This window comes from Oxyura jamaicensis, chromosome 10 (genome assembly GCF_011077185.1).
Source record: "Oxyura jamaicensis isolate SHBP4307 breed ruddy duck chromosome 10, BPBGC_Ojam_1.0, whole genome shotgun sequence".
Lineage (NCBI taxonomy): Eukaryota > Metazoa > Chordata > Aves > Anseriformes > Anatidae > Oxyura > Oxyura jamaicensis.
In genome coordinates this window covers 5,674,153-5,688,528 of record NC_048902.1, presented here as the reverse complement: position 1 = coordinate 5,688,528, position 14,376 = coordinate 5,674,153, and the positions used below count along the sequence as shown (strand labels likewise).

General features: G+C 37.9%; 1 protein-coding gene across 1 annotated transcript in view; it reads left to right on the top strand.

Moving 5' to 3' along the window:
* Window positions 1-14,376, top strand: part of TRPM1 (transient receptor potential cation channel subfamily M member 1) — a 139,016-nt gene that overhangs the window by 53,218 nt on the left and 71,422 nt on the right. The window contains exons 7-9 of the mRNA XM_035336012.1: window positions 579-694; window positions 1,471-1,575; window positions 7,759-7,888. Coding sequence (XP_035191903.1) covers window positions 7,766-7,888 — 123 coding nt within the window. The 5' untranslated portion in view covers window positions 579-694; window positions 1,471-1,575; window positions 7,759-7,765. The remainder of the gene's footprint in view (window positions 1-578; window positions 695-1,470; window positions 1,576-7,758; window positions 7,889-14,376) is intronic.

The window sequence follows — 14,376 nt, the reverse complement described above, 5'->3', positions numbered from 1 at the left end:
AAAAATGTTGCTTGCCAGTGAGACCCACGTGTTGCCAGTGACGGAGCTCTAAGAAATATTTACCATTAAAGGTACCAAAAGGATCTGGCACTTTTAAATATTTCTTTGGCATTCCACAGTGAATGCCAAGTGCAAATGAGAGAACATTAGCATCTAATGAAAGTCTGTCCTTTCCTCTTTGTAGAACTGATGGCATTGCTTCCTTCATCTCAGGAATGATGGAGCACATCAGAAAGCCTTGTTTCATCATGTAGTATGTTGCAGATGAGCACTTTTCCAGCTTGCCTGCTGTGCCTCCTTGCTTACCTGGGCAAGGAGTGGGCTTTTGTCACCAGTTGTAGATATTGTCTTGAGGAGGGAAGCAGAAGTATGCTACTTCCTTCCCGAGTTACAGGCTCATTTGTTCCTGTGCTCGGATCAGTGGAGTTTTGTGGGTTAACACCTAGTGATGCAGGTTCAAGGCTTCAAAGCTGACTTGTATTTAATTTCCATAGTTTTATGGTTTAATTTCTTCATCTCTCTCCTTCGCTATCTTTTTGAGTGCTCTGTTATTAGGTAGGAGAAAATCTCTCTTTCAGCCTTTACTTTAGTTGCTGGTGGACAATGAAATGTTGTGGATTTATGTAGCTAGCTTTCTTTGAGACCACAGTATAGCGTTGAAGAAGGTGGTGTACTAGACAGAGAAGCATTGTATGTAAGTGCACTTTTTTATTTTCATTTTTTTCCACAGAAAGAGCTTCCATATTTGTTGAAACCTCTTTTTGGAAACATTCCTATTTTCCTCACAAAAGTTAAACCCTGTAGTTTTACCAGAAACGTTGCTGTTATGGAAACTTTTATGGAATTTATTTTGTGTTTATATTTTTTCCCTATCAGAATATTCACCTATTGCATCATAAATCTGTTTTTTGGGGGGGTAGGTCAGTTGGAACTAGATGTTCTTTAAGGTTCCTTTGAACCCAAACCATTCTGTGATTCTATGAGTCAGTGCCCAAGGGTGGCATGACAAAGAGAACTGGTAGGTTTCTGCGGGTTTTACCCCCTAGGCAGATTATGGAAGTGAGGTTACTGAAATACATTTGGTTGTTTAGATGGTCTGTTCTTAGGCTATTTTTAATCTGTGAGCAATAGGGTGGTAACGCAGGCACCGTGTTATGGGCTCACTGGCACAAGAAGAGGTTGTCTCTTTACCTTTCCTCCACATGTCCCATGATTTCACCTTAAACATGGTTTCTTCTTGCAAGAGGAGGAGGATAGAGTTGATAAATAACAAGGACTCTTGGAATGAGTAATAAGACAATGCTGAAGGAAGAATGCTACACAGTACCTCACAGTCTTCCTCTGAGCTTTTCAAGTATGGAAATGACTGAATGGAACTTCTGTGCTATGTATGTCACATGTCAGTTATATGCTGTCTGAATTTTATTGTGTAAATTGTGACATTTTAAATCCAGATGTGTTTTTGCCTAGGTTACTACAGCATTGCTATGAGGAGATGTAGTAGTTCACAGAAAAAGACATTGAATTTTCTTCACCCAACAGCCCCCAGGAACCTACAGTGTGCTCAATCTCATGGTACGTAACCGGTGCTGAACATAATACTCTGTACTTCATTTCAGGGATAGAAACAAAAGCATCAAGAGCAGTAATCAAGTGTGTAACAGATAAGACCTACAAATGAGATAAAATGATAAGTTACCTCAATATATAACTAGAATGGGAACTGTCAAAGGGAATCAAAGACAATGTGCTCCCACTATGACTTATGTTGTGCACAGAAAGTTTTAGGGTTCTGTAAAAAATTATCAAAACAAATTAAAAACAGTGTGTAATTCTCTATATGCTCCTCATTATTTGAGTTGGAGTTACTTTGATCTAAGAAAAATGTCAAGCTCTATTTTGCAAAATTATTTTTCTGTTTGTTGTAAATAAGAAATGCACTTTGCCTAGAAAAAATACCATATTCCAAGCAAAAACATCCTAATTTCATGAGTTGTTGAAGTTTCTTCAGAACTTGAAAATGTAGAACTTCTGTATTTTGTCCCTTATCTTTAGAAATGTACATCTGTGGAATTTTTTGTTTGGCTTCTTTGGTTTTTAGTTTCCACCTGCCCCTGAACTCTGAAAACTCACCCCCCATTTAGGTCTTGCTCAGCTTAATAGTGAGACAAGAAATTATATCCCTGAATATAATGGGGAAAAACACCTTTATATTCTGCACCTGGTGTTATTGACTGTCCAAAGACGATTTTTGTTTAAAAAAAAATAAAAAAATTTGAAACTGAATGACACCAGTTGCTCTATGATAAAAGCAGTTCAAGGTTTGTGGGTTGTTGGTTTTTGTTTTGTTTTGTTTTGTTTTGTTTTGATCGCCTAGCGTCTCTCTCATCATCTGGTCTTCAATGTGTTTCTATTTAGTTTGCTATTAAGTTATTGTACGCTACTATGGAGTGTTACCGCTGCCTGTTCTGCGTTTATGTTGGACAATGCTGCATTTCTGGTCATTAGATTCTGCGTTTCTCAAAAGAAGAAGAAATAATTTTTTTAAAGAAAATTCTTTATTTGTAATGAAGGAGGGAGGGAAAGAGGGAGGAAAGCTATAAAAAATCTTAGGAGAAGAAAATGTATTTTTTCTAAAAGCAGTGGATTTTATAATGGACTGTGATGTTGTAGTCGGATATGTTTTTTCTTTTGGCTAATAATGAGACCTAGAAGTTGTTTCATAGCTTTCCCTTCATGACATAAAAGTAATGTACTACTTCTTTGGTCTGTGTGATTCCCACCCAGCCAGTGCATCTGAATGTGTAGGTGTGGGTGGTGGAAAGTAGCATGATGTGGTCTCAGTAGTAGTCCACTGAGAAGCCTGTGTAACTAAACAATAATCGTTTTTCAAATTTTAAACATTTTGTTACTGTTCGAAGTATGCAAGGCTCCAGAACAAGGTGTGTTTATTACTTACAGTTTTGTTTTCATGTTTGGCCTTCAAAAGTGAATCTACTGTGGCAAAGCTGTCTGATTTGGAAAGCAAAGCGCTTCATTAGTAGCCAAGAAACTTCTTGCTTCTTTCCTTTAGCTTGGCTGCAGAGTATTTTCCACTTTCATTCTGCTCAGCTCTTCCCAAATGGGCCCTCCATCACCTGCTTTGGAGTTCATTGCTCAATACTTTGAGAAGCTAGTCTGATTTCTGTGCAGCTTTTTATATGTACTGCAATGAGGGGAACACACAAACCACAACAAATTGGAAGAGGCTGAATTTTTGAAAGTCAAAAAGATGTTAAATGACTGAACTGTCTCTCTGAAGCCAGCTGACTTGAAGGGAAAATAGAAATGGATCAACAGGATTAAATCATCTTGAAGAGTAGTTTTGACCTTTCCATTTGTTTTCAGATTGGGAGAGCAGCAGGTTTAACCTCCTTGTAACAGAATAACAAGTAGGCCTCTGAGAACCTGAAAGGCTTCAAAATAATAATAGGTAGCTTGCAGCACTACAGTGATTTCAGACAGTCCTGGCATACGCTCGTGTCCTTATGCAGGAAAACTCCTGTTGAAGTAGAAAATGGATTTCCTTGTAGGGACACATCTGGAGGTTTTGGTAGAAAAACATAACTAATTATAACTGTCCTGGAGCAAGCACTTTTGGAACAGCATTTATGCAGCAATAATACCAGCAGCTCTTGTTCTTAGCCCAGTTACTGAACATCCTTAATGGAATGTAGGTTTTGGTTTTGTTTTTTAGTTCAAGATAACTGTTTGAATTTTCTCATTGTATCAGTTATGTCAAAGGATACCAATACCTTTTTTTTTTTCTTTTCAGAGAATACTCTTAAGATTTCACATGCCAAAAAAAAAAGTAGGTGTCCTTTTAGGTTTTGTTTTAGATTCCATCGTCTGTGGAAGAAGCTTATGTTTACTTTAATACTCGTATTAAATACAAAATCAAGGCCTAATTCTATTAGTCCTTTTACATTGAAGTCTTGATACAGATATAAGCCTATCTTACCCTAGTCTGTTTATGTAAATAACATTCATCGGATTATGCACTACTGCTTTCCGTATTAAGAGTTGTTCTACCAAAGTCAGTGGAAACATTTCATCTGATATGGTAGACTATAGATCAAAGCTTTAAATCTATCACATTTCTTTAAACTGTCTCTCTGATGTGATGTCATAGATGAGCTCTGACTGGGAACATTTTAGTCCCTTAAAGATTGATTTTCTGTAGGCTGAGACAATTGCAGCTCTTTTTAACCAAACCATTCACATTTCTAAAAACACATGGTGATAGGGAATTTGATGGATGGATCTTGATCCATGAGTGCACAGGTTAAACTTCCATGGTGCGGTATCTATAGGATATATAGGTACATATGTCTTACATGGAGTGTTACTTTTGTGTACTTGGAGTGGATGCATACTACTCTTTCCAGGGAGCAGGCTGACAAGCACCTTGAACGTGAAGGATCTTGCAAATTGTGAGTGTCTGCAATCCATTTTTTCTCTTATGAGAACATATAATTTAGGATTTTTCATAATCTTTTTGCCATTTTTTTTCAAAAGACAGATTGATGGTGACAGACAAATGCATGGTTTCATGTCATGGATTGTTCAGATACAGAGCCAGTTTAAGGGTCTTTCACTTCCCCACCGTGCCAGATTCTCATTCGTTGCCAGCCACATCCTGTTGCAAGAGATTAACACTCTTTCCTCCCCCAGTGCTAATTTAAACCAGATCATTACACAGATCTGATTTAGACTACGCAAACCATTAAATCAGCTCAACTGATAAAGTGGAAAACTCCAAGGAGAAACAGGAACCTTCGGTACCAGTGTTCAGCAGGATCCCTAATGTGTGACTGCCTTCCTAAAGCCATGAGCTGTTTTGGAAAATCAATTAAACTTGTGCTTCTAAAATATGGGAGTTGATGAAAATGCCAGCATGGTGCGTGTTTCTCTTCCCTTAGTGCAGTGGGGTCAGCCCCCAAAGAGTTATATAAGCACAGCAGGGACAAGAAAGTCAGCAGAACTTAGTTGCCTGATTTTTCAGCTGGGGTTAGTATTCAGCAGCTTGCATTGCATTGATTGTTGATAGGCTTTCACCAGGCTATTGGGAGGTCTCCTGGGTACTGATAACGTGAAAATCCAGTGTGATCCTTAAAATAAACCAAAAACAGTATACAGGGAGCTCAGACAAAAGTCGTAGAATCACAGATCCAATACAACTAAATGAATGAATTAATTCTCTTTTTTTTTCATTCTACATTGTATCAGGGAGAACAGGATCGTATTCTGATTTTCTGCTTTCTGAAAAGTCTGTGAGAAAATGGAGGAACATTAAGAAACTAAGTAGAAGGGTTACAAATTATTTTGACACTGGTGATGTCTACTTATAGCAAAAACATGTCCTGTGAATTTTAACTTCCAGCACTTAGGGACTTCTTAAAATGGAATGCAATTACATTAAGCTCATGAAAATAAGACAGAATGAGGAGAGGCTGAGATTTTTTATTATTTTTTTAAAAAAAAAAGCACTTCTGAGATTTCTGAGTATAAAAGGATTGTTTGAGAACTAGTAGCTCCCTGAAATGCATTTTCACTAGGATTTGAAGGTAATATTTGTGCACAATCAAGCTTGTGTACCCAGTAACTTGTAGAACTCAGTCTGAAATGAATTGCTCCAACAACTTCATATCCTGCTTTTCCAAGTGAGAAAGACAAATCGGAGCACTGTCCTTGTGCTACAGCAGTGGGGTCATGTTCCTGTGTATGAAAGATGTTGCCTATCCCAGGACAAACATTTTTGCTATTTGTAAGCAAATGCTATTTTATTTTTTTTGTGTGTGTTCCATGACATCATTCATGATGGAATTGTTTAAACTACAATTCCAAAATAAAAATGTTCTCCCTACCATGACTTCAAGCATGAGCTATTATCTGAATGTCTTTCAGTTTTGCTTATAATTATCAAATAAGATGCTAGATCCAGGAGGGGCATATTGTCAGCTCATGAAACCTGTCAGATTTGATAGAATTTAGTGTAATTGCAATGATTTGCTGCTAACTGACCAGATATAATGGAGAGACCATTTTGGAGAGCAGGTGTACATGGAATTTACAAAGCATTATTTTGTAAAGTAGCTTCTCTGATCACTACTTCCTTTAAGGTTCTTTGGTCTATGCTCTATCAGTTTACTGACCTTACCAGACTTTTATATTTTATGTGCCAGCTTCTATGCCTGTCTTGTTTGCTTAAGCCAAGCTGTGTTTTAAAACAATGACATGTACAAGCTGCTGACAAAAGTCTTGTTGAAAATGCTTATTTTACCTTCTTTGTTTTTGCATAAGTTTAAGGAATTGTTAAAAAGGAAGGCCTCTTTTGTTATGCTTTAGCATCCATGCCTTCCACTCAACATTCCACCAATCTGATCCCCCAAACTATTTGCACTAATGGAATCCACATGCAAAGAATGGAACTTTCACTCTCCTATTTCCCAATACAGCTTTAAGTATATGAGAAGTAGCCAGCTACTTTTCTTTCCTGGCCTGGGACATCCCATTTCAGTTTCCTGATTATGGCAGAGCTGACAAGAACAGGAAAGATTGATGTATCACAGTCCATCATCCTCTTCCATTTTTACCTAGTTTTGGTTTAGGTTTTCAACACAATTTTGTCTCCTCTAACCAGCTGGAGGCATTGTCTGGTACCCGTTTCATCTTTATAGAGAGACAGATAGACTTGAACCTAGAAAAACAGAATAAATAACTAGTGTGTGTGACTAACTCCTGTAGGTTATTGATATTTCCTACTTAGTTCACAGACACAACTGCCAGATCAGCAGTCCTTGTGTAGGTTTCTGAAATGTCTCTCTTGTTGCTCTGTGCTCTCCTCTATCATCTTTCCTAAACCATACTCTCTAACAGATTCCTCACTCGTGTCTGAGAAGGCAAGTCTTTCTGGAGCTGGCTAGGTATTTCCTAGTCAATAAGAATGTCACTGATCTTTTAAATTACATTGTCCCATCCGTGTTTCTTCTTTAATCTTTCCTAATTGCCTCCTTTTGCTTTCAGTCTGCATATTTAAGCTGAATAGTACAGAACAGGTGAACTGAGATACCCATAGGCATTTATGAAAATAATACATGCCACACCTTGTTTGTTACAACCCATATGCCTTAATTAATTAGAATGTAACTTGTGTTCTTATGGGTGGCTTGCTTTTAAAACCTTGCCTCTTTCATCCTTAGGTCTACTGTAGGCACATTCTCCATCAGCAGTTACCTTTTAGTGTTCCACCAGGCCTCTAACCCATAGTGTGCTGAGGACCATCTGCTCTTCTCATGTGCCTTTCTACTGATACCAAAATAATTTCCATCTGACTGCCCTGTGCTTTACACGAATAAAAACCTTTCGGGCTGCCGCTTCTAAAGTAGATTTACCTTCAATCACCATTTATTAAATCTCTGTCCATTAAAAACCATAGCTTGCAGAAGCTGTGTGCATTAAGCCTGATTATAGAGTCGGTAGAGAGGAGAGGGAGGGGGACAGCGGTTTGTATCAGTGCATTGCCTTGTTTTTCTACTTGTCTTGCTGGCTGGTAACACTTGTGACAGGGTGCATATCAGAACAGGGGTCTCATTGCTTGGCTTTTAATTTGTTTTATGCATCTGTGAGACTTTATTTAAGCTGTACTTCAATGATTGTTGGTTTCAGGCTCAGACTGTATGACTAAAATCAGAGTTTTCTTTGGTGGTGGGGTACTAGGTTCCTCATGGAGGGTAAGGGCCAGGGGACTATGAAAGGAAGAGGAGGGAAGTTCACAGGTTCCTTACGGAGGATGAGCGGCTCCTTCAAACGCACCTCATTTAAGGGCTCTGCATCTGGATCACAAAAGGTAAGTCTACAGTTACCCAAATAACACAACGTGAAGGAAGCAGATGGGGACTGTCTGTTTGCCCTTTGTGTTTTTAATAGCTGGTGCCAATTTAAATGAGAGTGATTCTATTTCCTTCTGTGCTCTTTTAAATCCCGAAGGTATGGGCCGTGTTCATTGCACTGGTTCTGACAATGAATCTTATCCCTGGTTGGGGAGTTCTTTCCCATGCACGCTGTCTTTGGATAAATATCACCAAACAGGGCTAGGCTGTAATTCTGTATGTAGTTAAAATCATATTTTGATGACTGTTGATACTTAGTGTTCATGTGAAATTCAGATACAATCAATGAGAAGACTGATAGGATCTATAAAAGGTTCTGACATGATTCACTGAACATCTGCAGCAGACATTTTATGAGAAATACACTTTGTGGTTAGTTCATTTGCTGTGCAATATATGAAGGAAAAAGTAAGCGAGGGAGAAAGAAGACAGATTGCTTTCTGACATCTAAATTCACTCTGTTTTCACAAGCTCGCAGGTTGTAGATGCATGTTAAGGCTATTTAGTAACCAATGAACTATTAGATTTTAAACGTGAAATAATTTTGAATATATCTTTTGTCCATGGATTGTCCGTTTGGAACAATATATAGACTTACTTCAACTCAGGATTATGTAAATTTTATCTCCACTGACCGTTCTCAGACTGACTCTATTCAAATAATGAGAAATAGATTTCTCTTCTCTTCTTACCCCTCCAGCCCTCTTACCTCTAATTTCTGCTGGTATTCATAATGTTTAAGTGTCAGATTATAATAAAAGTAAGTCTGAAAGAAGAAAATTGAGAGAAAAAAACATCTGGCAGCATCATGGAGGAAATTATTTATTGATATAGAGGCAACTAGAATCTATTAAAATGTTTCCTCCTTAAAAAATAATTTGTTCTATATGATATGAAATACTGGCCATGGTCATCTGTGAAAGCAAGAATGACTGTATCTAGTTTTGGGGGACTTCTTCAACAGAGGTTGATGGTCATGGGCATCACCAGATGACTAGCAAGCACCGTGTAGGGATAAAGTCATTTACAGCAGTATCTTTTATAAAGTAACTAGGGAACATGGCTCCTTTGTCTGCTAAAGAGATTGTCATCAAGTTGCATGTGATGCCATAATACAAGCCAGATTACAAATGTTGAGTGCTAGAAGAAAAAATGTGCATATTTCAGCTATAATGGTCATGTTCCCAGGCCCCTGGAACAATCAGAACAAGAAAATGCTCTAACCATTTATAATGGGCTCAGCTTTTTTCTCTGCTGAGAGGCGTAAGAGCATAGTGGCATATTAGAATGTCAGCTAATACCTAGTAACAGAGTCACTTTGTGTTACATTTCCCATTACTTGCACAGTTAATTCTTAAAATACCTCATGGCTGTGTGCAAAGAGTGTGGAAAAACAGGCTGTCCTTCACGACACTGCCATTCTCACAAACAGCTGCTTATTGCTTGCTTTGCCAACCAGTAACTTCAGATGTCAGCAGTAGTTTCTTAGACTGGTAATGTTAACTTTATTGACGAATACAAAGAAATAGTGATAAAGGAATGTCAGGATTTCTCCTTTAAAATGTTGTTTTCTATATTCAGCATCACTTGAATATGACAGGTGAGAATAGGAAGTCTGTAACACGTGTAGTGCCCCAGGTGCAGTCAGCTGTTTTTTTCTGTCCACAATCCAATCTTGATACTGCAAGAAGATAGAATTTTACCTCCTGAATGGAGTAAGTCAGAGTGAAATACCTGATTAAAGCTGTTTAATCTTTTCCCATCATTCACGTAGGAAAGGCAAGACAAGGAAGGTGGAAGAACACAATGCAGATTTTGTTATTCATAATGAGGCTTGATTTGTGATCTTTTTAAAAAGGAATGTTTAAAAAGCTGCAAAATCTTCATGTCTTACTTGCTGTAGTCTTCCTAAATCTTTTGGTGTCTGGTTGCTTTAGAGCTCATTTTAGGAAGAAAAAAACTTTTGTGAGAAGAATATTTTATGTGCATGTAGTAGGCTGGGAGTGGTACTTCTGAGAAATGATGGATGTTGCCTCTGAGATTAATGGTATGCTATCAGCATAAATGCAAGTGAAAGTCGTCATCTTCAGGAGTTGACACCTTGAAGGAAATTTGAATGATTTTGTGCTTTGGGGAGAATGTTTTGCATTGAATGTAGACTTTTGCTAATGGTCTGGCTGAAAAGAGGGACTGAAAATAGTCTTGAATGTGTGTGTTTTGCAGGGATGTAGTACTTTGTTAAAGTATATGTTTTGTGTGCTTATGGTAATAGTAAACTTCCAACAGGAAAAAAAAATAAAAATGCATGAATTTATTATTAGTGGCATGAATTTATTTTCTGCTCCTAAACTGTTTACCAAGACACTGTTATTTCCTTCAAATTACCGTACCTTTTGAGAGTGTTTTTGTTTTGTTTTTTAATATATATATATATATATATATATCATGGGTTTATTTGGAACAGTGATGTGCAACTGTTTAATTTGACTTTAGAATATTTCAAACCTCTATTTTTTTCCTCAAAAATTTCTGCTGTGACTAAGAAACTCTCTTTCCACAAACATTCTGGCCAGCCTCTCAATGACTCAAAAGTAACTGCTGCGGTGGGTTTTTTTGTTTGTTTGTTTGCTTGTTTGTTTGTTTTTTTCAGTATGGGGAGTCAGATGAGTGAGGGAAATAATAAAATGTTTAGGTATAATAATTTATTTCAGGTAGAATTTCATGGCCCTAAAGAAAAATAGAGGCAGGCTTGTGTATGGAGAACAGGCCATCAGTTGCCCCTTTTCAAAGAATCTAAATGTGTACTTAGCAGTACGTGATCTCGGGTACAGACTCCTGAACTTAGAGGCAGCAGCACAGCCTGTACTTGTCAGTCTCACAAAAGAAGGAAATGCAAAATTAGAGTAATCTACAACTATCACAGTATCAATACTGTATCTGCGTTCTTAGAAGAAACTAAAAAAATGCAGTGTTTGAGTCTGATTCTGTGAAATTTTTGATTCATTCTTATGCTGTTTTACAGAGGGGAGTCTGCTTGCTCTTTTACTGAACTGCCTTGCTGAACCAGCACTGAATCAATTTAGAGTTGATTCGTTGTCTTAATGTTCTTCACCAAATTGGATGAGAGCGTTGTAAAAATAGTCTGTAATAGAGTATGTGTTAGAGATGTGAGATCAGTACCAGCTCATCTCAACAAGAGTTGGAAATAAATCCTTTAACCCTCTAAGCAGGATGCACAGTTGGCCAAGGGAATTATAAGGCTTTTGTTTTGCTATGATCCACAGTCCAATGGAAGAATATCACTAGAGTAAAGGATGTATGCAGTTTGAAATACAGGACTAAAGGGTTCCTCTAGGAATGTTTCCTGATGTCCTGTACATTTCTTCTCAAGACCAATATTGTAAGGTACAGCTTTTAGGAGTCTCTCTTATTTGTTGTCAGGAATTGTTCGTAAGGAGGTGAATCTGTGCTCTGCAGGTCTGAGTCACAGCATGGCTAGGCATGCAGCATTGCAGTAAGCCCCTTCTCTCCAAGTCAGTATACTGCAGACACCCAGCAGGAGCAGATGGTGTGTGCATACGGTGAGTAATGTGTGATCTGTAGCATGAAGGAAAGGTTACCACAAAGGCATGGCAGCTTACTGTTTCACTGTTCAGGATAGGGTGCCAGCATGGAATCAGAGAGCAGTTCTTGCCCTGCATTAGCTGCTTTGTGTGCTTCTGCCCACAGCCATGCCGATGTATAACCATTGTGTCATTATGACTTCCAGCAGTGAAAACGCCATGGGTTTTGCTGGAGGTTTTTGGCAGTCTTCAGTGTGTTTGAGCCTAAAGGTTTGGCACATTTTAAAAACTGTTGGTAGCTATTACTTAAGAAATGTTTGTGTCTCAGAACACCGGTATGTCTGGCCAAATACTGTGTGAACCCCCCAATTTATGGCAAACAGACTGTCCAGCAGAACAAGTACGTGTATTGTGAATTGCAAGTGTCATGGTAGGCTTGGCCTGGAGTCTAGCACCTAAGAATTGTGTTTGTACCTAACACCTTTCACCCTCTTTTTACGTTTAAGCAGTACACAAATTACGTGTATAGAGGAGCTACTCTAAAGTACAGTACCTTAATAACCTATTGCAGGAGACTAGGGCCAGAAGAGAGAGGGTTTTTTTAGATGAGATAAAATTGCTGAGCCGGTGTAGGTTGGTGGATTTTAATTGCAGAAGTATTGGAAGCATTTCTGGACTCTCTTTTGCTAGCCATGTCAATGAAAGCATGGATTTAGTACCAATATTCTGTAGTGTTAGAAAAAAAAAAAAAAAAAAAACCATGAAGCTGACAAGGGAACAGAGGGAGAACTGCCCTTTTTCATATTGTGCATGAGCAAAGTCTTCAGCTTTAAGGGGTGGCATGTTTGAAATGTTCCTTAATGTTTGACTTGAACTTATGGCAATGATGAAAATAAGAGTGGCACTTCAGTAGAAGGGGAGAGAACAAAATTCTTCCCCAGAAGTCACGTCGTGTACTGAATGTCAGAATCTCCTCGTCACTTAGAGAGTAATGTTGTTTGCTTTTTAGCAATTTGATGCTATTCTGACCAGCTGTTTATATACAGTCCTGGCAACTGCAGGATTCACATGCATCTGTCTCTCATAAATGTGCTTCACTGACAGTTTCCCAGCAGCAATCACTCCTCTGTTTTAAAATAATAACCCTGCCATAGATGTTTGGTTCACACTACACTTCTTGACAGTCCTAGCTTACCAGCATCTCCAGCTGAAACAGGTCAGGTTGCCCAAAGGGAGTGCAGGCAGACTGTGAAGAAGGAAGCCACTGAAAAACTTGGAAATCTGGGGAAAGTGAAAAGGCAGCGGCTGCTGAAAAGATACGTGAATTGCAAGGAAGAGTGGGAGAACAGTGAATCATGCAACCGTGGACTGAAGAGCTTCTTCCTCACCATTTAGGCTGTAAAATTAGTGCATATATAATCTCTAAAGTTTAACTGTTGTCCAAATGAGTAAAAAAAAAAAAAAAAAAAAAAAAAAGGTACCCTGATGAACAATTGCAACATGATTGGAGATGAAGCTGAATTAACATCACATTTAGCAAAATGAGGAGACTGCCGGTACAGAGAATGTAGATTTTTTTTGTAACTATGACAACTGATTTCCCTAGTGCAGCCAGAGTCTCATCCAAAACTCAAGAAACTGATTAGAAGCTTATTTTTAATGGTAATTTCATAATCTTTAATGGATAACGGTGGCTTTTTCTCTTTTTCTTAGAGTAATCTTACTATTTCTGAACAGAGTGATACTTTCTGGGATTTTAATAGCATTCCTCTGACATGTGATCCAACAGGACTTTCTCTAGAGCCTGCAGTTGTAGTTGGCTATGAAGTATATGCAACAGGGAAAACAAGTGTTCTCTAAATTCCTGGCTCACTTAACAGGGTTTTTATACTGCACTGGCAAACATTATGCCCAGTGTTGATTCTAGTTTGTTAAAATGCTGTTACAATCCTAAAAATTCCTCACTTGCACTCCCATCAATTAGATCATACTAGCTTTTTTTTAACAGGGTTCAATCTCTGCTGCAAGAGGTAAGAAATTACGTGGCCTACACCCGGTACCACAAAGAGAACGTCCTTTTTCTTTTGAAGTAAATAGCAGGCTCTAAAAGCATTTTTATAGTCATAATAAAAATTAACTAATCAACTGACTACCTTAATAGACAGTGTCACTTCTTAATGTAAGTGCCTCAGATTTGAAGGATGCAGATGAATGTAATTTCACCATTATATCCAGCTTTCTTCTACCTCTTTATGCAGATGTGTTGTGAAACAGTATCAGCTTGTATGATGTTCTCTTGGAAATGACATGAAAAGGCAGCCTTGTGGTATAAAGATTAATCTCTAATAATAGCACAGTAAAAGATGTAACAGCTGGTATGGATTAATATTCCTTAATATCTGCTTTGATGTGATTAATAGCTGTATGGCTTAAGCCTCTACCAGTGGAAAGCAAACAGTGGTTACTAAGCTCTGCTAAATGTACTGTTTGCCATTTTTTTAATAGAAGAGACATTTAAAAGTTACGTGTTTTCTTTTTTGTTTTCAGAGTTCCGTGGTGTTTTTTATTTCCCCTTTCCCAATTTTTCTGTCACAAGTCACGTATTACAGATGTTTATTTGTCCAAGGGTTCGTCCTCTCATTTCTGATACACAGTACCCAAAAATATGTTGGTTCATTTATTAAGGCTTTATACAGAGGTTGATGGGTGAACAGGAATTCATTAGGTTTCTGTCTTGATGTAAATACCTTCTTCCAGTGCTGCATTTTTGGTAGTGATTTTTGTATTTGATTTATATTTTTATATTTGTTTTATATTATGTTGTACAAAAGCAAAAACTCCGTCAGTTTGAAACTGAAGAGCAGCAGTTGAATTCCAAAGCT